The sequence below is a fragment of the Mirounga leonina genome, unplaced genomic scaffold, assembly GCF_011800145.1.
Source record: "Mirounga leonina isolate KUSES-001 unplaced genomic scaffold, KU_Mleo_1.0 Mir_178, whole genome shotgun sequence".
Classification (NCBI taxonomy): Eukaryota; Metazoa; Chordata; class Mammalia; order Carnivora; family Phocidae; genus Mirounga; species Mirounga leonina.
In genome coordinates, this window is record NW_023270464.1 from 9338401 (window position 1) to 9359646 (window position 21246).

Below are 21246 nucleotides of genomic sequence, written 5' to 3' on the forward strand. Positions count from 1 at the left end.
CCGCGGAGCGGGGAGCCCAATGCGGGGCTCTATCCCAGGACCCTGGGATCATGACCTGAGCCAAAGGCAGACGCTTAACGACTGAGCCACCCAGGTGCCCCTAACGTCAAGTTTTTAAATGACATTATGATATTATGCAAGAATAGGCAACTAAACCCATGAAACAGAATAGCTAGTCCAGAAGCAGAGCTTCACATATTTGGACACTTATTTTATGAAAAAGGTGGCACTGCAGAGCAGTGGAGAAAGGATGGTCTTTTCCATAAATGATAAACTGGGTCAAATGAATATCCATATGGGGAAAAAATATATTCTTAATCCCTACCTCAGACCATACACAAAAATCTATTCCAGACAGATTGCAAATCTAAATGTGAAAGGTAAAGTAACAAAACTTTTATTTTTTTAATTTTTTTTTACGATTTTTTATTTTTTATTTGATAGAGAGAGATAGCGAGAGCAGGAACACAAGCAGGGGGAGTGGGAGAGGGAGAGGTAGGCTTCCCACCGAGCAGGGAGCCCAATGCGGGGCTCGATCCCAGGACTCTGGGATCATGACCCGAGCTGAAGGCAGACACCTAACGACTGAGCCAGCCAGGTGCCCCAAAACAACAAAACTTTTAGAAGAAAATATTCATGATTTGGGGGTGGGCAAATTTCTTAAAAGGACTTAAAAGAGCAGTAACCACATAGAGAAAGGTTCATAAATTACACTATATTAAAATTAAGACCTTCTGTTCACCAAAAGACACCATTATGAGGATGAAAAGGCAATCCACAGAGAGAGGGAACATATTCACTATACATATCTCACAAGAACTCATATCCAAAAAATATAAAAATCTACAAATCAGTAAAAAAAGAACAGCCCAATAGGAAAATGTGCAAAATACCTAAACAGACATTTCACAAAAGCAATGATCCAATGGACAATAAAGATATTTTTTAAAGTTCTCAACTGTGTTAGTACTTAGGAAAATACAATTAAAGCCACAGTGCAATACCACTACTGACCCAACAGAATGGCTAAAATTAAAAAGACAAACAATACCAAACGTTAATCAGGAATGTAAATTGGTACAACCACTTTGCAAAACTAGTAGAACCTACTTAAGCTGAATGTAAGTTAACCCTATGACCCAGCAATTCCATTTCCATGTATATATTAGCATATGTGTTCACTTAAAGATATGTATTATAATGATAATAGGTGCACCACTTATAATAGCTCAAACTGGAAATTACCCAAATGTTCATCAACAGCAGAATGGATAAACTGGAATATTCACACAATGAAATACTATATAACAATGATCGTAGGTTAACTACATCTGTACGCAAATACAATGTTAAGCAAGAGACACATAAGGTACAATTTTATCTGCATGAATATAAAATTAAGCAAAACCAATCTATGCAAGATGTGGTTACTATTGGGGCAAGCATGTGACTGAAAGGACAAGAAGGGGGCTTCTAGAATGTGGCAATGTCCTGTTCTTGACCCGGATGTCAGTTACTTGGGTGTGCTTGGGTTGCATTCTGCTGTAGGGACTATGTCATAATTCAATAAAAAGTTCAAAAAGAATCAATTCCAGGGGGACTGTAGAGCTGCGTGTGAAAAGAAAAATGATTAAGCCACTAGTAGACAGCAACAACAAAATGTTTGGGGGCACACAACCCTCTAACCAGAAAGGAAAAGATGAATTGAATTACATAAAAATTAGAAACATCTAGTCATCAAACAATACCAAGAGTGGAAAGGCCAATAAGCAGAAAAACTTTTCCTGTCCCAGACCTACACGACCACAGTGAAATCGCCCCCCCCCCCCAAAGAGGACAAAAGACAGTCAATAGGTAGGGCTACCTGAGCTAAGTTCTTCCTCTGATGACTCCTCTTGAATTGGACCATGTGAAAGCTTGTTCCCGTTGCAAAATGAGTGAGGAGGCCACCTTCGTAGCCCTTTGATTTGAATTGCAGTCCAGATTGACTTGGTGATTTGGGGGATAGGATGTTATCCTAAACAGAACAAAATGGATTACAATTTGTGTTTTGCAGCATTGGTGACTTGTACGAGGACAAGTCTGTGAATTCTTTTGTATTTAAGCAGTTTTAACCAAAAAAAAAAAAAAAGTGCAAAGGCAAGCCACAGAGTGTGCTCACATCCAGAATATATAAAGCAATCCCATAAGTCAATAAGAAAAAGGCAGACAATCCAGTAGGGGGAAAAAAAATGGACCAGAGACTTGAATGAGCACTTGGCAAAAGATACCCGAATAGACAACATACAAGAGAAGGTCCTCAACCTCATTACTTATAAGAGAAAAGCTAATCAAAACAATAGTGCAATACCACTACACAGCCACCAGAATGTCCACAATTATTTTTTATATGATTATTATTATCATTAATTGAGAGAGAGAGAGAGAGTGCACGCACGTGCACATGCAGGAGCAGAGGGAGAGAGAGAGAATCCCAAGCTGGCTCCATGCAGAGCCCACTACCTGGAGATCATGACCTGAGCAGAAATCAAAAGTCCCATGCTTAACTGACTGAGCCACCCAGGCTCCCCTGAATCACCACTGACAATACCAATGAGGCTGAGGTTGAAAGCATGGAAACCCTTACGCACAGCTACAGTATGTATATTATTTCAGCCTCTTGGCCTGTTAGGCATTTTTACCATACCCTATGTCCCAGAAGTTCTACTTCTGGAGAAACTCAGGCACGTGTGCATTGGATCCATGTACAAGAAAGTGCATAGCAGCATTATTTAGAATAGCCCCCAAAGGAAACAATCCTAATGTCCATCAACAGCAGAATGGCTAAAGTCATGGTATAAGATATACAACGGAATTCTATACAGCCGCGAAAGTAAACAAATCATTGCTGCACGCAAACAGGATGGTTCCAGTCATAATACAAAACCAAAGAAACCGGGCAGGCAAGCACACTGCGTGATGCTATTTGTATCAAAAGCAAGCAAAAGTTGGGGAGCCTGGGTGGCTCAGTCGGCTAAGGGTCCGCCTTCCACTGGGGTCATGATTCCAGGGTCCTGGGATCCAGCCCATGTTGGGCTTCCTACTCGGCAGGAGTCGGCTTCTCCCTCTCTCTCTGCCCCAACCCCACCCCCCTTGTGCTTTCTCGCTCTCAAATAAATAAGTAAAATCTTAAAAACAAAAACAAGCAAAACTAATCTATGGTGTTCGATTCCTGGTTGCCTTGGGAAGGGAGGGAGGCTTTCAGAAAAGTGTTCATTTTCTGGACCGGGAGGCAGCAACGCAGGTGTTCTCACTCTGTAGCTATTAGTCACGTTGCAAATTCCTGGTCTGCGCACTAAATATTTAAATGTCTGGAGATCACTGGCCTAACAGAAAACTGAACCTGGCGCAGAGCCGGGGCTGGCGCGCGGGGCGGTAGGACGATCCCAGTGAAGTGGCCCTGTGATTGACCTTGCCCTGGTTCTCACGTGGTAGCCCGGGGGACCAAAGCACCCGCCCGGAATGAGAACCTTAAGTCCTGGACCCTTCACTGGATCCCACGGGTGCCCGCCCCTCCTGGGTGGAGTGAGGACAGACACCGCGTCTCCTCCCACCTCAAGCTGCAATGATGCATGGAGATAGTTCCACTCGGGTGCCTTCACATTTTGCTTAACTTGCGGACACAAACATCTGGAATCAGGGGCCCTCCTCCAGATACGCCCCAAGGAGGATCCCAGAGCCTGAGACAAGCTCAGCGCTCGCCCGAACCTCCGAAGAGAACGAGGTCGGGGGCGTGGCTCTTCGATTGCTTCGGCCTGGATGTGGAGCTGCGCGCGCATGCGCCGGCTGCGATTGGTGTTGCCTGGCGGCGGGGCGCGGGGGACGCCGGGAAGTCTGGCGGGCGGGAGGCGGCGGGAACAGCCGGCGGGCCGTGGCACCGGCAGCGGGAGGCGGCAGGATGGTGAAACTGACGGCAGAGTTGATCGAGCAGGCGGCTCAGTACACCAACGCCGTGCGGGACCGCGAGCTGGACCTCCGGGGTAAGTCTAGGGGGTGGGCGGGCCTCCGCGCGCAGCCCCGTGGTTCGCACCCCGCCGCGTGCGCGGAAGGCCGGCGCTTGGCCAGCAGGCCTGCATTGTGGGCGCCAAGCCGGGCGGTGCCAGCACCGCCCGGGGCTGAGTCTTGCCGTTGCTGCCCCAAAACCATCCCTAGGCCCTTCTGAGGCTTCAGTTACCCCCGCTTGTGCTCACTCGCCCAGCCGATTGATTGATCGCTCCCTGATCCGCACCCGTGGGCCTCAGCTAGGCCTCGCTTGGCGTATTTCGCAGACTGAACTGTTTGAGAGCTGGGAAAATGTTAATAGCTGTAATCCTAGTGCTCAGCGGCTCGTTGGTTCTCAGCAAATACGTTGAACTGTTAATGTGGGAGTATAGATAGGATACGTGTTAATTACCTATAATTTGCGAGGGAGGAAATGAAGTCTGAGAACAAAAGCGATTGTTTCCGCAAGATTTCTTTGTTGTTAGCGTCAGTTGTCTTATATGTCCCTTTCATCAAAACATTTTAGGGGCATCTGGATGGTTCAGTCGTTTAAGCGTCTGCCTTCCGCTTAGGTCGTGATCCCGGGGTCCTGGGATTGAGCCCCAAATCGGGCTCCCTTCTCAGCGGGGAGTCTGCTTCTCGCGCTCTCTTTCTCCGTGCCGCTCCCCCTGCTTGTGCGCGCTCTCTCGCTCTCTCTCTCTCTCAAATAAATCTTTAAAAAATTTTTTTAAGGAGGCTTGCACTACGAGTGCCCTGTGTAAGGTGGTGGAAGCTTTGAACTATTCAAATTCATGTAGCCGTTTAAACCTTAGGCTTGCGGAGAAATTGGGAGTGCAGCTGTCTAATCAGCATTTCAAGGAAATGACTTTAGGAAGGATGTGAAGAGCAATTTCTCTGGGAATAAGACGATACAATTTAGGTCTGAGATTTGGTTCCACAGGGACAGCATCGGCTGAGGTGCGGCACTACTTCGGGCTCTGCTTTCGGTTTGGATTCCTTGCTGACAAAGCCCAGTGCTTTTATTTTATTTATTTATTTATTTTTAGAATTTCTTTCTTTCCTTTCCTTTCTTTTCTTTTTAGATTTTATTTATTTATTTGACAGAGAGAGATAGCGAGAGCAGGAACACAAGCGGGGAGTGGGAGAGGGAGAAGCAGGCTTCCCGCCAAGCAGGGAGCCCGATTTGGGGCTCGATCCCAGGACCCTGGGACCATGACCTGAGCCGAAGGCAGACGCATAACGACTGAGCGCCACCCAGGCGCCCCAAGCCCAGTGCTTTTATTTTGTTGAAATTAAGTTTAGAGAAAAGTTCGATTCCAGAAGTAACTGACCACTTTCGCTCTCGGCACAGATTGATCTTTGCTGTCTCTGAAGTGCATTGAGTGTTGAGGATACTTGTTTTGGTGTAACCCTTGCAGCTCTGAATTATGTACTTTAACTGTGGCTTGGGTTCATTTCTTTCTTCTGCCAGCACCTAGAACAGTAGTTAGGCCCATTTTAACAAATCCGTGAGTATTTGAGTGAATTGTTCATAGGGTGGTTTATTATTGTGTATAAACCATTGACCTTGAAGTCTGAATTGGATCTGGGAGAGGTGTAGAGGATATCCTGATAAGTTCTATGAATCTGGCCTGTGGGAATGCAAGAGGTTAAGAACTGTCTTCCACGATGTATGAACAAGACTTGGACACTGACAATAAGCAGCTTACAATGTAAATTCTCATGCCATTTAACTATTTCTGGGGCTTTGATTAGAACAGTGTGAGGGACCCTGTAAATACTCGTGCAAATGTTAGCTACCCATATTACTATTACTAAGTGTCCTCATTACCATAGCCCTTGCCCTTGTTGTCTTGACCATCTTCATGTCCACTCCCTAGACTGTAAGCTTCGTGGCAGCTAGGACATGTGACTCTTGTTCCTCATGTTGTGTACCAGTTACTTGCACAGTGTCTGGCACAGTGTAGGTGTTAGGTAAACACTTTCTGAATAAATGGAAGCTTTGAATCAAATTACTATGAAGTACTGCTACGGTTTTAATGCACCCTTTGACCATATTAATACTTGTGTATTTTTTTTCTTCTATTTTACAGGGTATAAAATTCCTGTCATTGAAAATCTAGGTGCTACCTTAGACCAGTTTGATGCTATTGATTTTTCTGACAATGAAATCAGGAAACTGGATGGTTTTCCTTTGTTGAGAAGACTGAAAACATTATTAGTGAATAACAATAGAATATGGTAAGTGTCTGTTAGTGGAAAGTAATTTTTTTCCCCTAGAGGAATGTTGCAGTGTTCCCTGATGAAGCCATAGTACTTAACTGCCAGTTGAGCCTACATATTTCTTAAAATGAGAAACAAGCTGCACTTTTCCCATATAGGTCCAGAGATTAACTTGGTATTGGTCTCATTTTAATTGCATCTGTTCAGAAATACTTATATATTCATGGTAATAGATACTTAAATTACAAACATGCTGTTTTGTACATATTTTGGCTTCTAAAACATAATTGTAATTATCAGAGGGATTATATTAAATAGATAGGTAAAGTTCAACAATTATATATATGTATGTGTGCGTGTGTATATATGTTTGAAGATTTATTTATTTATCTGAGAGAGAGAGAGAGAGAAAGTGCATACCTGAACATGAGAGCAGGGGGAGGGACAAAGGGAGAGGGAGAAAAATCTTCCAGCAAACTCCCCGCTGAGTGTGAAGCCCCATGCGGGGCTCTATTCCTGAGATCATGACCTGAGCCAAAATCAAGAGTCAGACGCATAACTGACTGAGCCACCCAGGTGCCCCCAACAATTATATTTTTGACTGAGTGTCTCTACCTCATATCCTCTGCCATTTGTTTTTCTTTACAACTGAGTTTTAGAATATTACTTACTGAAATTGAGGGTTTTCTTTAACCCTTTTTCATCACCTCTGAGTAAAGCTTATCAAAAAAAGTTATTGAAGGGGCGCCTGGGTGGCTCAGTCGTTGAGTGTCTGCCTTCGGCTCAGGTCGTGATCCCAGGGTCCCGGGATCGAGCGCCACAACGGGCTCCCTGCTCAGCGGGAAGCCTGCTTCTCCCTCTCCTACTCCCCCTGCTTGTGTTTCCTCTCTCGCTATGTCTGTCTCTGTCAAATAAATAAAAAATAAAATCTTTAAAAAAAAAAAAAGTTACTGAAGGTCTGTAGACAGTGTCTTTAGTACTAGGTAGTGGCTTGCTTTTTTTTCTTTTTTTTTTTTTTTAAGATTTTATTTATTTATTTGACAGAGAGAGAGGGAACACAAGCAGGGGGAGTGGGAGAGGGAGAAGCAGGCTTCCCGAGGAGCAGGGAGTCCGATGCGGGGCTCAATTCCGGGACCCTGGGATCATGACCCGAGCCGAAGGCAGCCACTTAAGCAACTGAGCCATCCAGATGCCTCGGTAGGGGCTTGCTTTTTAATTTTTTTTAATTTTTACTTTTAAAAGATATGTTTGTTTATTTTAGAGAGAGAGAGCGTGCACTCAGATGCAAGTGGGGGGAGGGCAGAGGGAGAGAGAGAATCTTTTTTTAGAATTCCTGCTTTTTGAGGGCAGGGATTTTTTTTTTTTTTTTAAGATTTTTTATTTTTTATTTGAGAGAGAGGGAGAGCACAAGCAGGGGGAGCGGCAGGTAGAGGGAGAGGGAGAAGCAGGCTCCCCACTCAGCGGGGAGCCCAATGCGGGGCTCGATCCCAGGACCCTGGAATCATGACCCGGGCCAAAGGCAGCCTCTTAACCAACCGAGCCACCCAGGCGCCCCGGAGAAAGAGAATCTTAAGCAGACTCCTCGCTGAGCAGGGAACCTGACTTCAGGGCTCTATCCCAGGACCCTGAGATCCCAACCTGCCCAAAATCAGGAGTCAGATGCTCAACTGACTGAGCTACCCAGGCGACCCAGTGACTTGCGTTTTTAAAGTAGGCGTATTTCTCGTGAGTTACCTGTTCCCTTGTAGTGTGGTTGTTTATCGTGCACCTGAGCTGTGAATGCAGAGTCACTTGTATTTCTGTGCTACCCGCACAAGAGTCATGAAGTAAGCTAAGTAGTTGGTTCTACACAGTTGCTTCTGCGCGTAGCTTTCACTGGACAAAATGGTAATGGAAAGAACCCCAGGCAATCCTCAGGAGGCATGTGTTCTAAAATCATCCCACTTCTGCCACTAACCCTGTGACCCTCGATAAGGTTTCTTCTTTGTGCTTCATTTTCCCTCTGTCAGTTAGGGTGTTGGAAGAAAGATCTCTAAAGTTCTTCCACCTTTGGAGTCTGAAATCTTCTGTACAAGGACTTAGATAAAATTGTTAGCTTACCTACTTTTCACTTTTATGAAGTCTTTTCTTTTTTCTTCCCCCATTTTAGCCGTATAGGTGAGGGGCTCGATCAGGCTCTACCCTGTCTGACAGAACTCATTCTCACCAACAACAGTCTTGTGGAACTGGTAAGACAGATGGGGGGTGCGGGGAATGCATTTGGGGGGAGGAATTAAAGGTGCTACATGCCTCTTACAGTTTAGAAAACCCAGAGAAGGATCTCCTCATCCTTTGTCTTTTTCGTAATTCAGGATCTGGGCTTCTTTCAGTTAAATAGCCTTTTTCACTCTAGCTCATCTTTTGACAGTCTGAGGGTGTCTTGATAGAAAAGTTCCTAATTTAAGCGTAGTCCAGTTTGTCAGTCTTTTGTTGTGTTGCTAGTATTTTTGATGGCCTGTCAGGCTTCCACTGCAGAAAGAGTTGTTTTCTGTAAACCTAAGTTGTTTTCTAGAATTGCAGTGTCCCATATGGTAGCCACAAGCAGGTACTCTGAATCGCGATGTACTAAGAACTAAAATCCGTATCAGGTTTCAAAGACTTAGTACCCCCAAAAATGTAAGCTATCAATTTTTTATATTGAAATGCTAATGTTTTGGATAATAGGTTAAATAATATACTACTAAAATAAGTTACACTTGTATTTTTCTTTTAATTGGCTACTAGAAAACATTCAGTTACATATGTAACATGTTAAATTTTGTTGGACAGTTACATCCTGGAAACTTGTTTTACTCTTCACATTGAGATCAGTGATCCACTTGGAATTGGTTTTCCTGTGAGCTAAGGGGCAAGTTTTATTTTTCTATTTGGGTGTAATTATGGTGGCCTATTTCTTCTAATGCTTTTTAAGTTTCTGCTCTGTATGTATAATTTTTAACAGAATTGAGCTCATAGTATACATTGTTTTGTAACCTAAATTTTTCACTTAAACATTGGATGTGTAAGTCTGTATTATATAACTTGATTTTGTGTTATTATGACCTTACCTCCCTTCCCTGTTTCCATGATTGTTTCTTTCCTGGTGGACTGGGTCCAGAGCTTCCTTCAGAGTCTCAAAGGAGTACTTGACTCCAGAAGTAAGAAAGCACTGGTCTGAGGCCCTGTCTTTTCTAAAATATATGAGGTATTCAACCCAAAATGCACATTCATAGGAAATGTGTGGCATGATAGAAGCTGTTTCTATTTTTTTTTTTAAGATTTTATTTATTTATTTGAGAGAGAGAATGGTGAGAAGAGAGCACGTTCCGGGGGGACAGGGAGAAGCGGCCTCCCTGCTGAGCAGGGAGCCGGACATGGGGTTTGAACCCAGGACCCTGGGATCATGGCCTGAGCCACTCAGGTGCCCAGAGCTGTTTGTATTTTTGTGTATGTTGTAATTATACTTAAAATTGTCTGTAAAGATGAAGGCTGAGTTTGTGCTATCAGTTACTGAAGTAGGTGTATTAAAATCTCACATGGTAGTAGATCTGACAGTCTCCCTAGAGTTCTGTCCATTTTAGTTTTATGTATATTGAAATTCTCTTAGTTGATATACAAGATTTTAAATTGTTAATACCTTCCTGATGAACTAACCTTATTACTGTGCCGTGCCCCTCTTTATCTCTTTTAGTGCTGTTTTACCTTGTCTATTTTATCTGCTATAATATGCCAAAACAGGCTTTCTTTTAGTTAGTATTTGTATGATCATTTTTTTCCATCCAAAATTTACTTCCAGCTTTTCTGTACCTTATATTTTAGATTAAAACAGCATATGATAAGGTTTGTTTTGTTAAATACAGTGTGAAGTCGTTTTTTTAAATGAAGTATTTGGTCTCTTTACATTTAATTTAATTACTGGTGTATTTGAGTTTGTCTTTTTTTCTGGAGGTTATTATTGATCCAGCCATTCTGCATTTCTTATTCTCTCCTTTGCTGTGTTCATTCTCTCTCTTTGTCTCTGTCATTTTTTTTCCTACAAATAGTGTAGGAATTACTTATTCCTATTGTTAGCATTCTGGGAATTAAAAATTGATATTAAAGTTTCAACTTAACCAATACCTTTAGTTTCTTTTTTTTTTTTACCTTTAGTTTCTTAAACAATAGTGACTTAAAAAAAAAAACATTTCATACCTCCCAACATATTTATTTATTCTGTCTAAGGAACCCATCAAGGCATCATCATTACATTTTACAGTTTGTGTGTGTCTGCGTGTGAGTTTAACAAAAGTTGCCTTTCTTTCCTTTTTGTTTTGGTTTTTTTTGCAGCTTTATTGACGTATGGGTGATGAATAAAAATTGTATGTATTTAAGGTATACAATGTGATTTTTGATAGATGTATACGTTGTGAAGTGATTACTGTTACCAGACTAACATACCGATCACCTCACTTATTTACTTTTTTGTTTGTATGGTAAGAATACTTGAGATCTATTATCAGCAAATTTCAAGTATACAGTAGTATATTATTATTAACTACAGTCGCCATGTTGTACATTAGATCTCCAGAACTTACTCATCTTATAACTGAAAGTTCGTACTCTTTGATCAATAGCTCATTTTCCCTTTCCCCCCACCCCTCAGCCTCCGGTAACCACCAGTCAACTCTCTGTTGCTGTGAGTTGGTCTTTTTTTTAGATTCCACATACAAGTGAGATCATGCGATGTTTGTCTTTGTCCCTTTTTAGGTCCTCCCGTGTAGTTCTTTGAGTGGTGCTATGCAGGTAGCGTGCTCTGGAGCTCCCTCTGATGGGTGTTAGTGAAGCGTTTAAAAATGGCAGCTGCTGTTCTGAACTCCTGGCTCTGTTCCCCTCTTGCTTTTATCGGTACTTTTTCCTCATTGTCCCTCTTGCCCCTGTCCGGCTCAATTTCAGTCTGGTCCGAGCAGTTTCTCCTCCTTGTAGGGCGTTGTCCTGGAAAGGATACCATTTGTGGTTAGTATTAAGAGTGAGCACCCAGGGGCACCTGGGTGGCTCAGTTGTTAAGCGGCTGCCTTCAGCTCAGGTCATGATCCCAGGGTCCTGGGATCGAGCCCCACATCGGGCTCCCTGCTCAGCGGGAAGCCTGCTTCTCCCTCTCCCACTCCCCCTGCTTGTATTCCCTCTCTCGCTTCTCTCTGTCAAATAAATAAATTAAAAAAAAAAAAAAAAAAGAGTGAGCGCCCAAATTGCCGGGCCCCTCGGGCCTTGCCCCAGCCTTGCTGCTCTCCTTCCTGGCATGTGCCCATCTGCTGGTGGCTGCTCTCACTGCCTCTTGGTCATTTCGGAGCACTCGGTTTGTCCCGTGCATCTCCGCTTTCCCTCTGCTGCGGCCTGTGCACACACTGGGCCCGTGCGCCTCGCACTGCCCTCACAGTGCTCTCTCCCTGCGTCTTCCTGTTCCAGGCTTCCTGCCACAGTGCCTTTTCCTCTCCGTTAGTTGTAGCTGTTGACCACAGGTTTTGCTTTTGCTGTCCTTGTACTGTATTTTATGGAATGCTTTGGGAAGATTCAAAAACTAACCTGCCCTTGTCCCATAATTGGGTCCTTTTTTTTTTGAACTATACTCCTTGTCCTTGACGCTGAGGCAGTTTGAGGGAGGCTGGAATAAAGGTGCCTGCCCGCAAGACGATGCGCCGCCACGAGGCGTGTACAGGTATTAGTGGGGGGACCATGTTACCCCAGGTTCCAGTTTGAGGTTCCCTGTGTGAAGAACTTGGTCTGAAGTTGCAGAAACGTTGACATCTCTTTTCTAAATCAGTGGTTTAAATTCTAGCCCTTTGGAGGTTGCTACAGGAAATAAAAAATTTTTTGTCTCTTCTGCTATTGAGACAGAAACTGTTAGGACTAAGATTGTAAGTTTAAGAAGCTCCAAACTACTTGCCGGTTTAGTCAGTAGGAATTTACGCATCTGTGCTGTGTTAGTATTGTGCTAGGTGCTCGGGCCGTACAAAAATAAAAGGTAAGATAGGAGTCCTTGCTCCAAAGGCATCTGCCGTTTCAGGGTCTCAAAATAGCCTGTGGTTTCTGTGTTCTTAACCTGTGGCCATTTCTTTTACAGGGTGATCTGGACCCTCTGGCATCTCTCAAATCACTGACTTACCTAAGGTATGGAAACGATTTGTGGTGGTGACAGTGAAGTCCCTTATCATAACCCCATTACCAGCCTTGCTCTTAAAGCAATCAGTGAGTAAGAAGGACCTTTTAAAAACAAGGAGTGAAAATATTTCCTTTAGGTCCAGTGCTCTATTAAAGCTTCCCTAATGTTAACTTAACAACACCGAAATGTGCAAAAATGTGAACTTTTCCTTAGTTTATGGACTCATCTGGTGCTATTAAAATGGACCTCTTGTATGCTGCGCTATGAACAAGGTTGGCATTATGTTACTCCTTTTCTTGTAGTATTCTGAGAAATCCTGTAACAAATAAGAAGCATTACAGACTGTACGTAATTTATAAAGTTCCGCAAGTCAGAGTACTGGATTTCCAGAAGGTGAAACTAAAAGTAAGTATTGTTCTTTTGGTTGTAAGTCATTATAGTTTCGTGTGTTTTATTTTATACTTTTGTTACTGATTTTTTTCAATTGCCTAATGAGTTTTACTATTGGTTTGTAATAAAAACGTGGCAAAGAAAATGTTAAATCATGTATTTTGCATAGCAGAGTTTATAGTAGGACTTGGGGCTAACGCTGTCTTGGCTGGTAGTGCTGGCTGTTCAGGCAGCCTGCGATCAGCCACCGGGAGCACTGTCAGCAACAGACTGTTTAGATACATTCCCCGCGGGGAGCTAATATAATCCATTTTTCAGCAGCTTTAATTGTTAGGGTGATTTTCCCTTTACTGGGAGTGTTTTTGTTTTCTTTTTCTTTTTAAACCTTCTTAGTTCCTCCAGAGCCCCTCCTTAAAACTAGGAGGGGGAACTTTCTTCGGGGCGCCTCACCAGAGAAGGCAAGGCCTTTGTCTCCTTTTACTTGAAATTGGCTTTTGGTATTTTTACCAGCCCACAGTATTTCAGGAGAGTTTTCTTCCGTGTTTTCTGAGGAATGCATCTAAATGCATGTGGTATTCCTATTTCCATTAACTCTGTGTGTGGTGTTGCTGTAGGAGCGTCAGGAAGCAGAGAAAATGTTCAAGGGCAAACGGGGTGCACAGCTTGCAAAGGATATTGCCAGGAGAAGCAAAACGTAAGATACGGATATCCAACTTCACTCCACTTCACCTTCAGAAACACTATCTGTCTGGCTTTTTGCCTCCTACAGAATTAAAACACCTGTGCCTAATAACAGTATTGAATTTGTGTGATGATAGCCCGTGACCAACAATGGTCCACACATCACATGAGATTTCTACCAGGTTAGCAAATCCTTTCGTGTTTAGTCTTACTGCAACATTGTATGCTTCCTGCTTTTTGTCTAGAGGAAGATGAGAACCGGGTGGTGTTTCTGAAGGAGAGAGTTTCTTGTATCAGTTTGTTAACAAAGATAAGATACTACACTGGTTGAATTACTTTCAAAAGCTGTTTTGAAAGTAAAAGAGAAGCAACTTCCATTGGTCCGGGTTTAACAGTTGCATTCTTCCCTCCCCCTCCCAAGTTTCAACCCAGGTGCTGGTTTGCCAACTGACAAAAAGAAAGGTGGGCCGTCTCCAGGGGATGTAGAAGCAATCAAGGTAATAACGTGTTAGGACTCTTGGACTGGAGAGAGTTGCCATGGGTTTAGGACATGAAATATGTAATAGACCAAGTTCTAAACATTGTAGTCCTCCCCCCACCCCCCCAGCAACAGTTAGATTTCTGCCTGTATTCTGTGTAAGAAGGAAGTAACATGAAGTTATTGCTTGACTTTGACTTGAATTACTTACATGAGCCAGTCAAAGCAGAGGCAGTTCTAGTTCTTTCTCATTTTCCCAGGGTATGTTTTATTTCGAACAGTTAGTTACCTTAGTATGTTGTCTCAGTGTTTGCCTTAGTTTTTATTTTCAAAGATTGCTGTCTGCAAGATCTGCTTGATGATCAGTGGGAAATCCTAATTTCATAATAATTGCTTCCTAAATTACCCAGTAACATAGTTCCAAATAGGTGCTTGAATTCACTAAAATTTTAGGACATTTGCAGTGATTGTTGGCTGTCTTGTAAGCGGGTCCACACCCTTTTACCAGTTTTGGGAATTTATGATTCGGCTTTGGGTTGATTTCAACGTGACAATAAAATTCTTGCACCAACACAACAATTTAATATTCCAGCTCCCAAAGTTGCTGTGGACTTCTGTAGGGGTTTCTGGGTGATTGATCGTTAGATGCAATTAATGGTCCGTCTCCGTTGTTTTCTGTCCTCCAGAATGCTATAGCAAATGCATCCACCCTGGCTGAAGTGGAGCGGCTGAAGGGCTTGCTGCAGTCTGGCCAGATACCTGGCAGGGAGCGCAGACCAGGTCAGGACACAGTGTTCTTGTCTGCGGGCTGCCCAGTTAATGTTATACTTGAAGTGATTCCAGAACAGTTCAGATGCCATGACCCAGGAATGTTAGCCTCTGACAGATGCGAAATCCCTTTATATGATCTTTGAGGATAAGTTATTTGATGGAGAATATTCTGGCATAGGACCCCGAGGGTTTTTTATGTAAAAGTTGAAGCATACATTATTCCCTAGCCATGCAGTGTAACCAAACACCAGAGGGAACCGTGTGGACTTTCACCCGTGTGTGTGTGTGTGTGTGTGTGTGTGTTAGATACCTTAGTAGTTGGTTAGAAATACAAGCCTCAGAGCCAAACAGCATGAAGCTCAGATCTTAGCCTCACCAGCTCTGTCTTTGGGTGAATTTCTTCAACCTCACTTAATCTTAAATCCATTTCCTCATCTTTAAATTTAAGATAACATACAGTACCAACCTCAAAGGGTGTTTGGGAGGATAAGTAAGAGTTCATAGGTAGCACTTAGCACAGGGTCTGACATGAGCATACATTTTTGCTAAGTGTTGGCTATTCTAATTTTTTTTTAAGATTTTATTTATTTATTTATTTGACAGAGAGGGAGACACAGTGAGAGAGGGAACACAAGTGAGGGAGAGGGAGAAGCAGGCCTCCCACGGAGCAGGGAGCCCGATGGGGGCTCGATCCCAGGACCCTGGGATCGTGACCTGAGCCAAAGGCAGACGCTTAACGACTGACCCACCCAGGCGCCCACCAGAAGGAAATCTTTTTTTTTTTTTTTTTAAGATTTTATTTATTTATTTGACAGAGAGACACAGTGAGAGAGGGACCACAAGCAGGGGGAGAGGGAGAGGGAGAAGCAGGCTTCCCACGGAGCAGGGAGCCCGATGTGGGGCTCGATCCCAGGACCCTGGGATCGTGACCTGAGCCAAAGGCAGTCGCTTAACGACTGAGCCACCCAGGCGCTCCTATTCTAATATTTGAATGCCAACTTTGTGTCCGGCAGGATGTTGGGCGCTGGAGGTGTAAAGTAAAAACTACCCAAAAAAATGTGTATTACGAGTTTTGATATGAATGTAATTGGGTGCTTCTATCTAGACTGGCAACTCAGGGAAAGTTCCCTTGGGCAAGTCATGTCTGAACGGAAGCTAAAAATGAGTAAGACATTAATTAGATCAGCAGCGGTTCTCACTGTATAGCCCTTGACCTCTGGGCATCTGTGAGGTCAGAACTTTGTATGATAACACGGAGGTGTTACTTGCTTTTTCCGCCGCTATTAACATTTGCACTGATCATGCAAGAGTAACGGTGGATAAAACTGCTGGGGCCTCGGCACAGGTCAAGGCCATGGCCTAGAAGGTATTAGGAGTCCTCATTCTAAACTGCTGTGCACTCTCTTAGTAAAGTGTTTCACTTAAGATCATCCTTCATGAAGCAAAGAGATTAATGTTACTAAATATCACCTTTTTAAATGCATATCTTTTGATATCCTGGGTGACAGGATGAGGGTATGCACGAATGCATGCCCTGGTTGGTTGGTTGTCTCCATGCACTTGAACATTTGTTTCATTTGAGACGCAGGCATCTTCTCGAACATGAAGCGAACTTGTCACTTCAAAGAAAAGGTAGATCTATGGATTTTTCAAGTAAGAGAGTATGAAAAGTTCATTGATAAGGTTTCAGACTCCACAGTGCAAACTAACCCTTAAGAAACTACCACTTTTGTCAAGTTTTAGCATAGCATCAAACAGGAAAAGCCACAAAAAGTCTACGAAGACCGTTAGAATACTCCTTCCTTTCCTAGCTGCGTGTCTATGTGAGGCTGATTTTCCTCATTTCCTTCAGTGAAAACAAAGTGTTGTAGCAGGGGGACTGATGAGGCCAGTCCCAGGGTCCAGCTGACGGCTGTTCGTCAGACACGATAGAGAGAGGCAAAAATAGAAGATAATGCCAAGCTTCTCACGAAATATTTTTGTTTTGGAAAATGTTATTTTTTTTTCCTATAAAAACATAAACGTTAACATGTAATGGAGACTTTTTTTAATGAATTACTATTTTTTTTAAATACTTGATCTTAATTTCTAATACAGTATTGATGAATCTAATATGGTATTGGTAAGTGTACATAAACAAAAGCTCTTTGGGTCCTAAAACTAAAGTGTTTGCAAATTGCTGAACTAAACAAAGGCAGAGTGACATTCTAGGGAGGAAGTGGGGACCACACAGGCAAAGCACCTGTGGCAAATAGGAGCCTTGCCCACTTGAACTGGAAGAGGCCAGTGGGAGTGAAGTTCAAGGCACAGGGAGAAGTGGTGAGATGAGCCAACAGAGGACGCAGGCAGTAGGCCACACAGGGCCCTGCAGACTGATGGATGCGGTCTTGTGTCCTGAGAGCATTAGAAGTCTGTCAAAGGTTTTCTTTTCTTTCTTTCTTTTTTTTTTTTTTTTTAAAGATTGTATTTATTTATTTGACAGAGAGTTAGAGAGCACAAGTAGGCAGAGCGGCAGGCAGAGGGAGAGGGAGAAGCAGGCTTTCCGCTGAGCAGGGAGCCTGACGTGGGGCTCGATCCCAAGACCCTGGGATCATGACCTGAGCCGAAGGCAGACACTTAACTGACTGAGCGACCCAGGCGCACCATGTCAAAGGTTTTCAAGGCTCAGTGGTGACAGGTGGGGGAAGAGGCTGTATCACAATGGCTTATTGTGACTGTCATATGACAGAATTACTGAGCTGATTTGTTTCCCCTAAAATGTTTTATCTGGGCCTTAGGATCTCTTGGATTTTCACTGTGATCTGGCGGTTCACTGGGAAGAGGAAAGGAGACATGGTTCAGTGTACTCCATAGATTTCAGTGGGCCGAGGCTTCTGAGTACACTGAAACTTGACTGACATTCTTATCCTGGTAGTTTTGTATCTAGAAATCCGATGTTGGGGCTAACTGTAGAAGCAATAGGCTTAAACAAGAATAATTTTCCCATGCACTGAGTTAAAACATTTCCTTCTTCAGAATACATTGACCCAAATATCTGTCATAAATTGATGAACAAATGTAAGACTTTTGGTTGTTGCCATACTCTAATTTAGAGACAATAAGTCACTGAGTATTCCCATTAACTGGCATGTAGTAGGTATCCAAATGTTTTTTGAGTATTCCCACTTTCTTTGCCTACGGTAGCAGTAAGAACAAAACACAAAGTATAAGCTTTTTGCTTTCACAAAAAAGGAATTATCAGTGCAACCAAAATGGGTTATTTGAATGTCAGACAGTGAGTTTGACTTTTATAAAACACCTTTGTGACCCTTTGCCTAGGAATTGACCATCCCTTCCGATACTTGCCAAAGACAGGTAGTCTCTGGACGCCAAGCTCCTGTGGTTGGGTTTGTACCTAGTCCAGGAACTAGCATACAGTAGCTTCACAGAAGGGCCACTCGCATCCAGAGAAGCACATGCTCTGAACTCAGTATGACATCTGGCTTTGTATTCTTCTTTAGGCCCCACTGATGATGGTGAAGAGGAGATGGAAGAAGACACGGTCACAAATGGGTCCTGAGCAATGTGGCCTGAGTATCTGCAGGATGTATAATACACCTCCTTGGGACAAGTCCTGCTTTTTGAACTGGGAATAATAGCCTTGTTTGGGTCAGCAAAGTGGAGTTCATAAGCATTGTCGGAAGGCTTAAGACTGCTGCTGGTAATTTTGTAATATTATTAATTTTGAAACCTAAATGCCAGTTTTCTACAAATAGTAAAAACACAGCGACATTCACTGTGCTGCCACGTTGTCTGTCATGGGGGGTGGGGGGCGGTGCGCAGTGAGGTATACGGACATGTGGAAGTTGGAAATGCCTGAGGGCGGTGTTTCTAGGTAGGCTTCCCAGGCCTCTATAAAATGTTTAGATTTTTAAATTCTTAATAAAACTCAAGATTACCTGTGTGCTACCAGTGGTTATTGGTAAGACTGCAATCTGGTGCATTTTTTCCCCCATGCAAAGAATAACAGCTTCATTAAAGACAGCCAGGCTTTAATTACTGATTTGAAAAATTGTAGGAGAATGCAACTCCTGCTTGTTGGAATCTGAGCAGAGGGGCAGCATGTTCCAGCATTTAGGACATGGTTAGGGGTGTGGGGGGGTGGTCTTGCCCAATGAGCAGGCTACGGCAATGTCCTCTCACAGCTCCTGGATGCTTCGTTGCATTTCTCACACCCTTTTACGGCCAATTTAGGCTAATCATAAAAACAATGTGGAGGTGAGCACCGTCACCATCCATCTTTTCATCCGCTGGTGTTGGTCTGGGTTTTCTTTTTAAACAAAATGTGAGAAACACTCTTGTCAGTAGACCCCTGAACAATTGTGGGTGATTGCTGCTGGGCTGATTTTGTCATTCTTGTAAAGTGTGCATAAGATGTGTAAGCCATGACGGAACTCGACCTTCGAGAAACTGGCAGTCTAGCTGGGAAGATGGAACCGTGGGCAACAGTGGTGCTAAACCTCCATGTAGTAGAAGAGAGGGCAGAGCGTTCAGAAAGGACATGGAACTTGGGTATCAGGAGAACTTGGCCTGCAGATTGCCTCAGTATGACCCTAAACCAGTGCTCTCCAACCCCAGTGTGCTATGAATTTCCAGGGCACCTTGTTCAAATGCAAGATCCCGTGGGGGCTGGTGCCGTCCATGAGAAGACAGGGCTTCTCAGGATTTCCAGACTTCCCCCTCACCACTTCCTCAGTGTCTACCTGACACCTTTCAACTCCCTCAAGGACAGTCCCCCGTAGTCCATTTACTGATGGCCCAAACCAGGGTGCATTGCTCTGCTGTTTTACCCTCACTTGGACAGATGGGGAGGTTGATGTTTTTTAATGATTTCCTGGGACATTTAGGCACCCAGGAACTAACTCAAATAGACAATAGATGGATTTATAAACTAGAAGTTAATATAATTTGAGAGGAAGATAACTCTGCAGTTGATGCTCTGCTGTTCCCCTCACCAAGGTGTTACTAAATGTACATGGAATCAGAACAGAAGGCCTTGTGGGTGGGGGTGGGGTGGTCTTAGAGATCGTCCTGGGCTGGATTAGAATTTAGCTTTGACAACATCTTTCATGACAGAAGCCATGAGGCTGCCTTTTCTGCTTGTCAGGACAACTAAAATGAGCCCAGTTTCCTCCATGCTTAAGATCCAGGGAAGCTATTGCCATCCTAGTCAAGAGGCTCCCTGCTGCCATCATTTATGAGCTACCGATTAAGGGGACTCTGAATGAGCCTCTGGTCATTACCCTGAGTAATAACCACGTGGTTGCCGTTCATTTCCCTCCAGTCATGTTCCCTCCCTCTAGCTTACTTCGGGTCCTGGCTTCGACTGTGGGCAATCCTTAGCAATAATACAAGACTTGGGTGCCATTGCCTGAGCGGATCTGGCCTAAACGGGATCACTTTGGCACCAGTTTAATGATGCATGGTTAAGGGTTTGAGGGCTGCTAAGAAAAAACAAAAGGAGCCCTTGCTCCAGTATTTATGCTCTTGTCCCAACTGAGGCTTTTGCAAAAGTTGACAAGATGAGTGCGAGAGCTCCTTTGCTCAGAGCTCCGCTAATACCCGTGTGTCTCAGGACCTGAAAAATGGGGATTGCCTCAACCTGGTTTTTCCCAGAAGCCCTGTGGTTTCAGTGTGCAAGTTCTGTAGAACATGAGGTTCAGTCAGAGATAATAGCTTCTGTCATGTTCTAGTAGAAACCTGTACGAGCGGCACGGTCATGGCAACACTCAAACTTTATTTCTGTGGAACTACATTAAGATGTTGATTTGAATATTAATAGCTTTGTAATATTGGTGAAGGGTAGTTGCAAGAAAGGCAGGCTGGGGCAAGGTGCCCCCCCCACCCCCCCAAGAAGAAAGCACCCTTAGAAGGATTTTACACCACCCTGGAAGGGGCCCTCCACCCTTTCCCACGTGACAGATGACAAAACCTGATTGAATGACAGGCACAGGGAGGGTTAATCAGATTAAAACAGCCCTCCCACAAAGCCCATAAAAACCCCTAGACTTGGAGAAGTGGATGGCAACCCTCTGGGATCCCCTCCCTCTTCGGGAGCTTTGTACTATCACTTTATCACTCAATAAACTTTGTTTTGTTGCCCACCACTCTCGATCTTGTCTACCCCTTCATTCTTTGGAGTGGTGTGATCAAGAACCGGGGCACCGAAGAAGGAAATCCTGTAACAGCCTTTGTAATTAGTAGGTTTTGAGATTCTAAGAACTATAAATTTAGGAAATGTATGTAGTTATATCTATATCTATATATTTACATATGTAGATATTTAACATAATTTAAATGCTACAGTAGGGGGTGCCTGGGTGCCTCAGTAGGTTAAGCATCTGCTTTAAGCTCAGGTCATGATCCCAGGGTCCTGGGATCAAGTCCCGTGTCAGGCTCCCTGCTCAGCGGGGAGTTTGCTTGTCCCTCTGCCCCTCCCCCCCCAAATAAAATCTTTAAATGCCACAATAGGAATCTACAAGAATGTCAT

At 43.7% G+C, this 21246-nt stretch overlaps 1 protein-coding gene and 1 long non-coding RNA gene across 2 annotated transcripts; one reads left to right on the plus strand and one right to left on the minus strand.

Annotated features, from left to right (window-relative positions):
• Nucleotides 1-951: 951 nt before the first annotated feature.
• LOC118022985 lies at nucleotides 952-3767 on the minus strand. Its single transcript, XR_004682616.1, has 3 exons — nucleotides 3594-3767; nucleotides 1865-2017; nucleotides 952-1608 (listed from the first exon to the last, which is right to left on the minus strand). It is a non-coding gene; the product is annotated as an uncharacterized LOC118022985 (long non-coding RNA).
• Nucleotides 3768-3839: 72 nt separating this feature from the next.
• SNRPA1 (small nuclear ribonucleoprotein polypeptide A') lies at nucleotides 3840-20732 on the plus strand. Its single transcript, XM_035023997.1, has 9 exons — nucleotides 3840-4019; nucleotides 6114-6261; nucleotides 8393-8471; nucleotides 12359-12405; nucleotides 12700-12802; nucleotides 13402-13481; nucleotides 13890-13965; nucleotides 14633-14726; nucleotides 18218-20732. Exons 1-9 carry the CDS (start codon nucleotides 3938-3940, stop codon nucleotides 18274-18276), a joined length of 768 nt encoding a protein of 255 aa, XP_034879888.1. The 5' UTR covers nucleotides 3840-3937; the 3' UTR covers nucleotides 18277-20732.
• The last annotated feature ends 514 nt before the right edge of the window (nucleotides 20733-21246 follow it).